The sequence below is a fragment of the Pundamilia nyererei genome, unplaced genomic scaffold, assembly GCF_000239375.1.
Source record: "Pundamilia nyererei isolate P.nyererei 1_Seehausen unplaced genomic scaffold, PunNye1.0 scaffold00318, whole genome shotgun sequence".
NCBI classification, from domain to species: domain Eukaryota; kingdom Metazoa; phylum Chordata; class Actinopteri; order Cichliformes; family Cichlidae; genus Pundamilia; species Pundamilia nyererei.
In genome coordinates, this window is record NW_005187719.1 from 225,284 (window position 1) to 236,579 (window position 11,296).

At 44.4% G+C, this 11,296-nt stretch overlaps 1 protein-coding gene across 2 annotated transcripts in view; it reads right to left on the minus strand.

Moving 5' to 3' along the window:
* Positions 1-2,343: 2,343 nt before the first annotated feature.
* The window catches only part of tgs1 (trimethylguanosine synthase 1), a 12,577-nt gene continuing 3,624 nt past the window's right edge, over positions 2,344-11,296 (minus strand). For both annotated transcript variants that reach the window (XM_013915524.1, XM_005751591.2), the window contains exons 5-15: positions 10,946-11,020; positions 9,668-10,168; positions 7,987-8,113; positions 7,816-7,902; positions 6,550-6,694; positions 5,898-6,222; positions 5,654-5,815; positions 4,289-4,435; positions 3,983-4,199; positions 2,871-2,949; positions 2,344-2,643 (exon numbers count right to left, since the gene is read on the minus strand). In XM_013915524.1, coding sequence (XP_013770978.1) covers positions 2,533-2,643; positions 2,871-2,949; positions 3,983-4,199; positions 4,289-4,435; positions 5,654-5,815; positions 5,898-6,222; positions 6,550-6,694; positions 7,816-7,902; positions 7,987-8,113; positions 9,668-10,168; positions 10,946-11,020 — 1,976 coding nt within the window. In that variant the 3' untranslated portion in view covers positions 2,344-2,532. The remainder of the gene's footprint in view (positions 2,644-2,870; positions 2,950-3,982; positions 4,200-4,288; positions 4,436-5,653; positions 5,816-5,897; positions 6,223-6,549; positions 6,695-7,815; positions 7,903-7,986; positions 8,114-9,667; positions 10,169-10,945; positions 11,021-11,296) is intronic.

The window sequence follows — 11,296 nt, forward strand, 5'->3', positions numbered from 1 at the left end:
TTTTTATAAAATGATTTATTCTGTATGTTGGTAGTTTAATTTCGGTTCTCAGACTAAAACCTATGGTGTGTGTGTGTGTGTGTGCGACACACGCACGTGCATGCATAGCTGGCTTGCTTGTCTGTAAAGGAGATGTAGCCATGACATTGTTTGCATCATCTGAACTCAGAGCTTCTGTTGATTTCTGCATCTGAATGTGTCTTTCAAAGACTTCTTGATACTTTTTTGCCGTGAGTTCAGGAAACACACTCAGCTTGTCTTAAGCTGCCGTTTGTCCAGGGCCAGACTACAAAAACAGAACAAATAACTTTATTAAACTTTACCTTCAAATCCACAGTGAGGTTAGTGATTCCACTACCAAGGCTGGTGAGGGACGAGTAAAGCACAGCACTGTAGCAAACAAATACTCTAACTTCCCTAAAGTGAACCAAATTCCTTCCAACAGCTCCCAGAGCTGGCAGATGTTTTCACTGTCAGCTGCTGAGAGCCACAAACTCCACAATCCAGACTAAACTGTGCCTCTAACAGCACCCCCGTCACTACCTTCACATGCTGAAGGTAATATGTTTGACACAAAGCTGGTGGCAGATCTGCGACGTGTCCACATTGAATCTGAGGTCAAATAAAGACAAAAGTAGGAAAAAGCAGCAGCCTCATAACACTGCACTGGGCTTATGGATCAGGAAAGAACTCTTATCTTGGATAATATTCAATTTTGCACAGTGTTATTATATCAACGAGCCCTCCCTGTAATATAAGACAGAGTGGACTGACAGCAGAATGGTTTCCTCACGCTCACACAAGTTCAGGTGAACAGCAGCTGAGAACGAACGCCTCGTGGAGACTTGCTGTGACTGAACTAGGCTGCAGAGTCGGTTTCATTCGACTCCAAGGTTAAACACATTTAAACACCATCTCTGTAGATGAATGTGACATGACGCAGATACTCATCATCAAACAAGCAGCTGGTCATATTTTGGCAGCAGGACATTTTCCACACTCAGAGAAATCCTTATTTTCATTTAGCACAGTCTTTCAGAGGTGTTGTTTTCTCCTCGGTGTCCCTGAAACTAGAATAACGGGTCCGATCATGCTGAGAGCTGCTCCGTCCTGTAGAGCAGCTCCGCTGACCGGATTCAAGCTGGTGATAAGAGTGTTTTTGTTTCTTGTATCTGGAAATATGTTTCTACAAAGGAATGTTTGTCCGTCACACGCTAACGGCTTACACTTGACATTTGATTGTACTGCATTTGTATTCGTTTGACTGCAACGAGATGTATTGGCATGCCATTTGTCACTGATGACACGTTTCTGTTGATGAACCACTGTAGCATCACATGGCTTTTTCTTCATTGTTCTGTGTATAAATGATTATCATTTATAGCTGATTTCTCATTCTTTGTGCTTGAAACTATAACGGCTCCTGGAGCAGCCTGTGAAATACAAGTATGACTCATACCTCAGCGATATTTCAGTTTTTACGAAACGCACTTTCATCACGATGACGATGACTCCATAAAGGCCCTGGAAATGACTCTTGTGCTTTAGCACTAAATAACAAAACTGAATGAAATTGAATACTTGTGAAAATAGTTACATGGATACATAATTGCAATTTTAATTGCATCAGGACACTGTAAGATAAACATATTGTAGTATGGATCTTGTGTCCCTCACTCCAAAGCCGTAGCTCAGGATGTAGAGTAGGTCGTCTACTAACTGGAAGGTTGGAGCGTGAATGCCAGCAGCTGCTAGTGCTACCCCTCTGCCTCCTAGCAGACACACCTACTGTATCAAACTAAATCCTACATCACAGCGAGATGTCAAAAACTTTATCTCCAGGATTTGAAGTCGTCTGAGATTTGCAGTAGACACACTCATGGTATCAATTTCAAAATTCTACGCCACCTTGTTCACGAGTTATCGCATTCACAAGATTTTCAAAAAAACCTGACGTTTGATCGGAGATCAGTAACAGATGCACCTGTGGCATCAGACTGAAGCCCCTACACTGCCTCGTTTTCAAGATATCGCATTCACAAACCTCGATCTGCAAGACCTGCCCGCCTGCCTGGGCCGGTGACCCCATCATCAGAATGTGGAGAGGTGGAGTAGAAAGGTGCTATATCAGAACCAGTCCGGTTACCATCCTAGTGGCAGCTATCAAAGCTTTTCCCCCACACTGCACCTCTTTAGCAAATACATAAACAGCTTTTTAAAAGACGGTTCTGCTGTGCAGATGTTAATAACTCTGTTGCTGATGTAGTTAATGTCTTTGTCATCTGCCAGTCTTAAACTAAAATGTACCAAAACATTACATAAAAACAATGAGAAAAACATTTTATTAGGCTCAAATGTAGAATAAAAGGACAAAATAAAAACAGATATTATAAAGATATAGAAAATGGCAGGTGGGTAAGCTGGGCCAGGCTGATCTGCAGAGTGAATCCTGTGTGGATGTGGTTCAGTAACCTGGAACAGAAATGATGTTCGGTCCGTTCTCCTTCATCGTCGCTCGTACTGGTGCTTGGCTTAGCCCGGGCTTATCAAGCTGCCAAAGTAAGCAGTCACTGTCTTCAGCTTGTTGTTGAGGAAGTTCTGCTCGACCTCCACCTTCCCTCCTGGGCCGGCTAAAGAGGCCACCTGTAGAGACAAGATTTCAGTAAGACAGTCCCAACACAAGCTGAGCAAAGCAAACACAACTACAACACAATACTCATTACAAGTATAAGAGTCTGGGTAGATAAAGAACGATGCCACCGCGGCGTTGCCAGTCCAGTGGAGCATGAACATCCAGACATCCACGGTCACACGAAATATGTCAAAGTACAGATTACATTACATGTTTGAGAAATCCTGAACACACTGACCTGATCCATGTCAACATTACGCGGAAGAAAGTACACAATGTTGTCTGATATCAGTTTGGCCAGGCGGAAGATCTCAAATGTGCCGAGTGTCAAGGATGAAAACTGCATGTTCAAAAAAAGAAACTTTCAGATTGAACAGACTGGATGTGTTAACTGCAGAGTGCCTGACATAAAGTTCACCTTTCAGGGCTTAACTGTAGGGACTGTCTTACAATATCAAGCACTCGGAGGCGACTGTTGTTGTGACGTAGCGCTCTGACAGCACACATATTCCTCAAATATAAATATTTTATTTATTTGCACCAAAATATAACAGATCTTCCTTTTGCCTGTATTCAGTTCTTGCACATTGGTTTGGTAATGTTTGCAGTATCGTGGTAACGTGATACAGTCCTGAGCCATACTCTGTAGAACCACGGCCTCTTCACTACCATCCTTCCACTGAGACCATTTCTGACTTCAGTGAGGGAATCAGCTGCAGGATGGCCCCGCCCCTCCCTGAGCCTGGTTTGCTGGAGGTTTCTTCCTGTTAAAAAGGAGTTTTTCCTCCCCACTGTCGCCACAGTGCTGCTCATAGCTGCTCGTCTGACTGTGGGGTTTTCTCTGAGGTCCTCTGTCGGTCTTTGCTGGATCTCTTTCCTCTTTCTTTGCTACATGACCTTCAGACAACCCGCTGTAGATATTTTTAGCCCTGGCACTTCTCGTTTTGTTTCCCACTCACATTCCTCAGATGCTTTAAGGACTCCTACACCACCTCAAGTCGATGTATTAAAAACTTGGGTGTCTGTGCCACGTGCCTGTCAGTGTGATGTTTGCAGCTGAGATAAGGACTGAACTGCAACTGGATGTGGAAGCAGCCAATCCAGAAACTGAAAGCTAGAAAACTGTTCAAAGATGACAAGAAAGTCTGACTGATTGGAAACAAAATATAAAAAGTGAGGGCTGGCGTTTGCACGTTATTATTCTAACAGATGAAAGGCGACTCCTGACGTCTTCTGTAAAATTGAAAACGCAAAAACATTTTTCAAAGCTACGCTGTAATTTTCTCCTCTCAGTTTTCTGACGAATCCTGTCAGTCACTAACATCCCTCCACTTCCTCATCAAAGGATATCCATCAGGCTCCATCATGGTCCTGATGTCGAACACCTCAGCAGTTAGGTAGTCAGGTCCTCCCCACGGTGGCGACAGGAAGACCACATCAGCGTGGAGGTGGGGGGCCAGCTGAAGGAAGTCCCCTTGTATGAAGTCGATTCGGTCGGCCACACTGTAAACCGCAGCATTGTGCCGAGCCATGTCCAGCCGCACTGGATCGATGTCAACGGCTAAGACTGAGAGAGAAACACGACGCAGAGGACAGACTGTGAGCTCCGCGTGTTCAGCATTTCTAAAAACACCTTATGAACTTATAAACACTTACCTCTCTTTCCAGTGAGGGCAAACTGGATGGCATTTCCTCCTACACCACAGAAGGCGTCTATGACCAGCTGAGACGCAGAGAAACTGTGCTCCACCCTGAGGGCAATGTGCTCAGCGATTCTCTCCGGTGTCACAGAGAACCAGCCCTCTGAAACACATGATGAGCATGTGTGAGACGACCTGAGCAGCTAAACCCTGCAAAGAGACGCCGGCAAACTTCCTGCTGTATTCATCACCCATTCCTTCTCAGTTTAATTCAATACAATGTTAGTTATATAGCGCCAAATCACGACTACTGTTCAAGGTACTTGTTGAACATCAGAATCAGAAAACTTTATTAATCCCAAAGGAAATTATAAGGCTGCCATGAGGGTGGTTCTCCTCAGTACGAGAGCAGAGCCCAGAAGGAGGATCTGTGTTACGCTGATGCTCTTCTCAATTTCAAAGTCTTTATATTTTGAGAGTTTTTCTAAAACCCTCAGTTTTCTCCTTCCTTACTAAGCCACGTGTCTTCATTTCTTTCTCTGTACATTCCTCAGTTTGCTGCTCTCAGTTACTGTTCATGTCTGAGGAGCTTGGCTAGAAAGCGACTTTGTTTCACGTCTCTTCCACAAAGCTTCTTTAGTTCTGAACCAAAGGTTGAACGAGCTTCGTTGTAGTAATGTGTGCGACTAGATGACTAACAGTCGCTATCGTCACTCATCAGTAAAACTGGTCGTTGGTATTTCTCCAGACACGCTGGAGGAGGTGGGCGGGGAGCGGCAGGTCTGGTCTCCTGCTCAGACTGCTGCAGATAAACTTATTACTGTACTTTGCACTCTGAGTTATAAGTAAGTTATAAGTAAGTTATAAGTAAGTTATAAGTAAGTTATAAGTAAGTTATAAGTAAGTTATAAGTTAGTTATAAGTAAGTTATAAGTTAGTTATAAGTTAGTTATAAGTTAGTTATAAGTTAGTTATAAGTTAGTTATAAGCTAATTCAGTGACAGTAAACGATGAGTAAAAGAAATATTATATCTAATAGTTATACAGCAGCTGTTGGGAGGCGACGTCACGAGTGTCAGGTTTTTGTTTTGTTTAAATCTGACATTAAAAAATAAAAATGCAGGACAATCAGTGTTGCTGCCAGTCACTGACACTCCTCAGGGCCTAACAAAGTAATATTCAAACACTTCTTTAAATGTAGTTTATAAAAATGATCTTTGGAGCTTTTACTCACCTGGATGCTCAGCCATCCAGGTGAGAACACTGAAATGACCTGAACTGTAATGCAGAGCCGGCTCTCAGTCATTTAGAGGTTAAATATGACTCACATGTTGTTGATTCCACTGGAATAATGTGACATAACTGCAGTGTGCAGACTGACCTCGGTCCAGTCTGATCCCTTCATCAAAGCGAGAGAAGAGTCTGTAGCGCTGAGCCCAGTATTTAGCCAGCTGTGGTTCAGCTGCCATCTCTGCTGGGACCTGCTGCTTCTTCTTCTTCTTCTTCTTCTTCTTTGGTGTTTTTGTGTCTTTCACACTTAATTCTACACAGACATAAATTAGGCAGTTACTTTTTTGTTCATTTCTGTTAAACAGCATAGCCTTACTATGAACAACCTGATTCACCAGCAGATTTACTGTGAACTTCAGGCTCGTCAGGCAGGAGAAAGTCAGGAATCTGAGGACAGGGTAAGTGTGTGCCCGGCTGCTCCTCTCTCTCCTCCACGTCACTCTCCTCCGGCTCTGTGACAGAGTTGGAGGTGATGCTGGGGTAACTGCTGCCCTCTGCATCTAAACTGGATGCAGAATTCTTCACCTCCTTTTTCCTCCCGTCTTTTTCTTCTTCAGCTTCTCTTAAAAATGGAGGCTTGTCCTCAGGGTGTCTCTCTCTGTCCACCTCCCTCTGGTTACACTCTCGCTCTCGCTGGACCTGTTCAAGGAAACTTTGAACCTGTGAAACAAAAATACTTTTTTCGTTCTGTGTAACGTTCAAACAAACAAAGCTCTGCTCGACTTCCTCCTATCTAAGCTGTTCCAGTCCTCCGTGCTTTTAATCCACGTCCACGGACATGCCAGGAGAACAGGTAAAGGACATGACTTTCAGTGATTTCCACTGTGATGCTTCCTTTCAGCTGTTACTCCAGCCTAACGTCTGAGGACTTATTGAGATTCTGGGGTCATCTTTCATGCTCACAAAACTGAAAACATCTAATCTGTCCTGGCTGATCAGGGACAGGCTTCAGAACACGTCCGCTCTTCAGCCCGTTGCAGGTCGTACCTTACAAAGGGAGGTGCTGATCTGTGGACGTGTGCTGTCTCTGCCCGTCTTTGAGAACCTGGTGCTGCTGATTCTTCTCTTGGTCCATCGCTGCTTCTGACTCTTTGAAGCTGAGCTTCCTTTGAAGCTGAACACACTGTTGAACCTGAGACACGAACACATTGTAACAATTTAGACATTTAAAAACATGTTTACACTCAAACAGCCGCGCTCACATAAACCTTTGTGTTTCTAAAACACAGAGAAACGGCTCAGAAGTAGGCTGGGTTCAATCATTTCACCAGAGCCGACACCTGCAACACTTCAAGCATAAAAACTGCCAATTTGCAGCATTCGCTGCCTTGCAGGCCTTTTGTGTTCTAGATGTTGGTTTGCTGAAGTTAACGGCTTTCATGTCACATGTTTGTCTGTTAATGAAGAATCAGTGCTGTTAAAAGTCAGCACACGATGCCACATTACATCTCCTGTGCACTACAGTGACAATCACGCGCCCTGTGCTTTCCCTGCTGTGAAAGGTCCGTTGGGAAAAGTCGTTCCACACTTCCACAGTGTGTATTTGGTCCCATCTTCCTCCCCTCAACCTGAACCAGTCGCAGAAGATACTGGGAGTTTCTTCCTGTTAAAATGGTTTTTCCTTCCCACTGTTGCCCAGAGCTGCTCGTCGCTGTGTGCCTGACTGTTGGGGTCTTCTTTGTATCATTGCAGGGTCTGTAAACCTTGAGGCGACAGTTAATCTGATTTGGTGATAGTTCAGTGAAGTTGGATCCATACTGGCTCATATGTTTGTTCCAGTTAACTTTCTGTTTTATGAGGAGATGGGTTCCAATCAGTGATGTTAACCATCTAAAGCATAAGGCTGCAAAATTCAATGATGAATATTTTTCGTCTTTTAATACTTTTTTAACCCGACTGTGTTTTGTTTCACCAATCTTATGTTTTTGGAACTAATATATTATATTTTTAATCTCATTTCTTATTTTCGTGTCTCTGCCTAGAAGACCATTATGTATTTTAGCAGGTAAAGTGGATGCAGTCACTGAGGACTTGTGACCTACCACAAACAAAGCAGGACATGTGCTGAATAACAACTTCAGCTTTAGGCCCATTTCTAATAATCGAGTTGAAATGTTTTCATCTGAGTGTTTTTGTTTTGCATGTTTTATATTTATCTCATAAACAACATAAACGACCAATCACAAGGTATCTGAGTTGGAGTCGGCAGACGTGACCGAGACGAGATTCCCAAAGGAGCAGAGGAAGACTTACTGAGGCTCTGGGTTGTGTTTGAGGCCAAGCTGACTCCAAGCTTCCTCAGGTGTCAGACGTGGGCACTCGTCCACATCCAGCTCATGACTGACAACAAGGACAAACAGCAGAAACATTATTCCCGGGCTTGTTGGAGAGATGACGGCCTCCATGATAGAACATCAAACTTACCTCCGTTTGACTTTAGCGCATCCTTTTCCTGGAGGTTTGTCGTCATCGTCATTATCATCGTTTCCATCGGGTGTTTCATTCCTCGATCCGTGCCGTCCGTTATTCCCGGCAGCAGCCAGTTGGAAGCCTGTGTCAGGACGTGCAAAACGCTACACGTTTATTAAAGCAACCACACATCCATTTACTGAACAAAGGAGAAAAAACTGTGGTGAAAACCACAGGACAAGAACATGATTAACCAAACATAACTGAACAAGTTAAGATTCAGTCTTTGACTCATTTTCATACACAGCTCAGTAAACACAAACACTGTTTCTGTGACACCGAGTTACTGAAGTCATTGTCACCAAAGTAACAAGTTCCTGTGTGATCCAAGGTTGACTGACGCTGTCGGGATGTGAGCTCCTTCCACTTTTCTGAAGACATTTGTTTTCAGTGGTTGTGAAGACCTACGCCAGCGGTCGGCAACCCGCGGCTCCAGAGCCACAGGCGCCATTTCATCCTTATACTCCCGCGTGGTTTGGGAAAGTAAATTAAAGTATTTAATTGAAGTGTATCCTATTTGTTTTAGTTCTAAATTGGAAGATGACTGTGATCTTGAAACATTAAAATCAAATTATATTTCATTATTTTTTTGACGCTCAAAGTAAGCGCCACACTCGACATCGAGGCCGCTCTTGTTCAGGATCACAGATGGAGTGATGTCGAGACCAACCAAATCCAACTCGTGTTTGAAACATGGAGCGCCATCCCGACACATAAACATGAAGAACTATGCATCTGGAGTCTTGTCGAGCTTCTGATCCACACACGTATGTGAGCAGCTATTCTCCACACCGCTCACGCCGCACGGCCCCGATCTGCAGACGCCGTGCGCAGACGTTCAGGAGCAGAAGTGAAAAGAAATATCTATGCAGGTACTTTGCAAAAATGTATTCATCATGGTTTAGTGACGTTTATTTTTAAATTCAGGCTCCGCTACACGCTCAGCTTTGTTTGGTCCGTGGATCATTTAAGTTCAGCTTTTTAATCGTGTTTGTTTTTGTTAATATTTTTTTAAGAGTTCAAAATGTGTTTATTACATAAATGTCTTTTTCTCTGTAGATTTCATGAGCAACACATTATTGTTGTTTATACGAAGCGTGAAGGTAAAAAAACAGGATGCAGTCTTATCTTCATTTTAGAGTCACAAAGTGTTCGCGGCTGCCAGTGTTTCCTTTTCCGTGGAAACTGGGTCCACGTGGCTCTCTGTGTGTTAAAGCTTGCCGACCCCGGCCTATCGAACAGCTAAAGTTTCTCAACATAACTGATTTCTCTTGTGTATAGGGTGTGGGGGTTTTCTACACTGACTTTATTTGACTCAATATTTAGTTTCCTGTGGGCGCCCGTACTTTGTTCTTGTCCCCCTGGACACGTTGCTGGACAGAACATGTTGGTGGACAGACATTCGACACTGAGGTCAGTGTCTCGTTGTCCCAGTGAGCTGAGCGTTTGTCTCTCACTGCCAGCACCAAGTGGAAGAACCTTAGTTTATGTTACGGGTGTCTCGTTCCTTTGAAACAGGTTCCACTCAAACTGCTTGAAAAAGAAAACAATGAGAAATGTTATGACTGAAACTCAGCAGACAGCTAGTCTGCCTGATCATGCAGCCTTGGCCACACCTCATACACACAATTGTTACCTGTAGTAGCGCTGTGATGCTGTACAGAGTCAGCTGGTCTCTTGCGGTTATTCCCATCATCAGAAGCATCATCAGAGCTGCAGGACACTCCCTCTGACTGGACCATGACTGAACCAGCCACACACTGTCCACCTGCCTCCACTGTGAAGCTCTGTCCAAACAGAACATGCAAAACTTCGGCATCATCTTCTTCGTGTTTACTCTCAGCTTCAGTAGGGCCGTCGCTCTGTTTCTCTGATTGGCTCTGTAAACCTCTGTCCGTGATTCCTGTTTCTTCTTCCCCTCCAGCGTTCCCATTACAGGCAGACTCCTCAAAGGTCCAGCCCTGTCCCGCCCAGTACGAGTACTGTTCCCAATAAGAATAGTAGGTCTCTGTAGCGTGTTTGTCCCAGAGAGCTTTAGTATCCGGGTTGTCCCAAGGAGTCCGTCCTGGATCTTCTGAAGACGGCAGCTCATGTTTCTCCAGCCAGCTGCTCCACATCAGAGCTTCTCCCTGTTGTGCTGCAGAAGAGTCAAAACATTAGTTAATATTTCATGTGTAGAATCGTTGCATTAAAAGAACATGAAGAAGATATGGTGGAACTTCTTTTTTTAAATGGTCAGTGGATACTCGGGGCGGCTGTGGCTCAGGTGGTAGAGCAGCTCAGCTCCTGATCGGAAAGTTGGTGGTTCGATCCCAGGCTCCCCCAGTCTGCATGCCAAGTGTCCTTGAGCAAGATACTAACCCCGAGTTGCCCTCCGATGCGTTCATCAGAGTGTGAATGTAGATTAAGTTGGCACTTGCGTTTAGAAGTGCTTGCATGAGTGGGTGAATGAGGCATGTTGTATACGGCGCTTCGAGCACTCCGGGAGAGTAGAAGCACAATGTAATCAGTCCATGCTGCTTTCCTGTCTGTGTTGGTCTAAACAGACGCGTGAAGCCAGAATTTTGGATGAACTGTGCAGGTTCTGAGGAGCACGATAAACAGTTATAATTATTTATGAAGTCAGATGACACAAATGAATTCGACATCAGGAGACATGTCTGCAAGACCTAAAGACCTGGATGACCTGCCAACTTCTACTCCTGAATGAAGAAGTAGACGAACGTCTTGCCCAGCAGACTGGAGGAGGCCACTGGTAGTTGACCCACTGCCTCCTGAGCCACAGCCACCCCGAGTATCCACTGACCCAACATGATATCTCTAAGTCTTCCTACCAAACCCGGTGTCACAGTGCAGTGTTAGAAAAAAACAGTCTTCATACATTTCACTATAAACGTCATGTGACCATTCTTACCCCAGTACGCTTCCCAGCCAGCATCTTGGATCCCTCCTGATACTCCCACTCGTGGATCAAACGCCTCCTCATCAACTATGACATAAAAACATCATGCATGATTAGGGATGGGTACCGGTATCCGGTGCCATGATGGCACCGGTTCTGACATAAACCGTAGTAACCAGACCGAAAAGCAGCGCACATTTCGGTGCTTTTTTTTCCTGAGCTGTGATACACATTGGATTCTAGCCAATCACTTTACGTTTCCGAGGATAGTAGGCGGGGCCAGGTACGTACGTTCTTTTAGAGCAGAGCTACAGATTAAAAATGCCCAAGGTGAAGCGGTCAAAGTCTGGCTGTACTTCACAG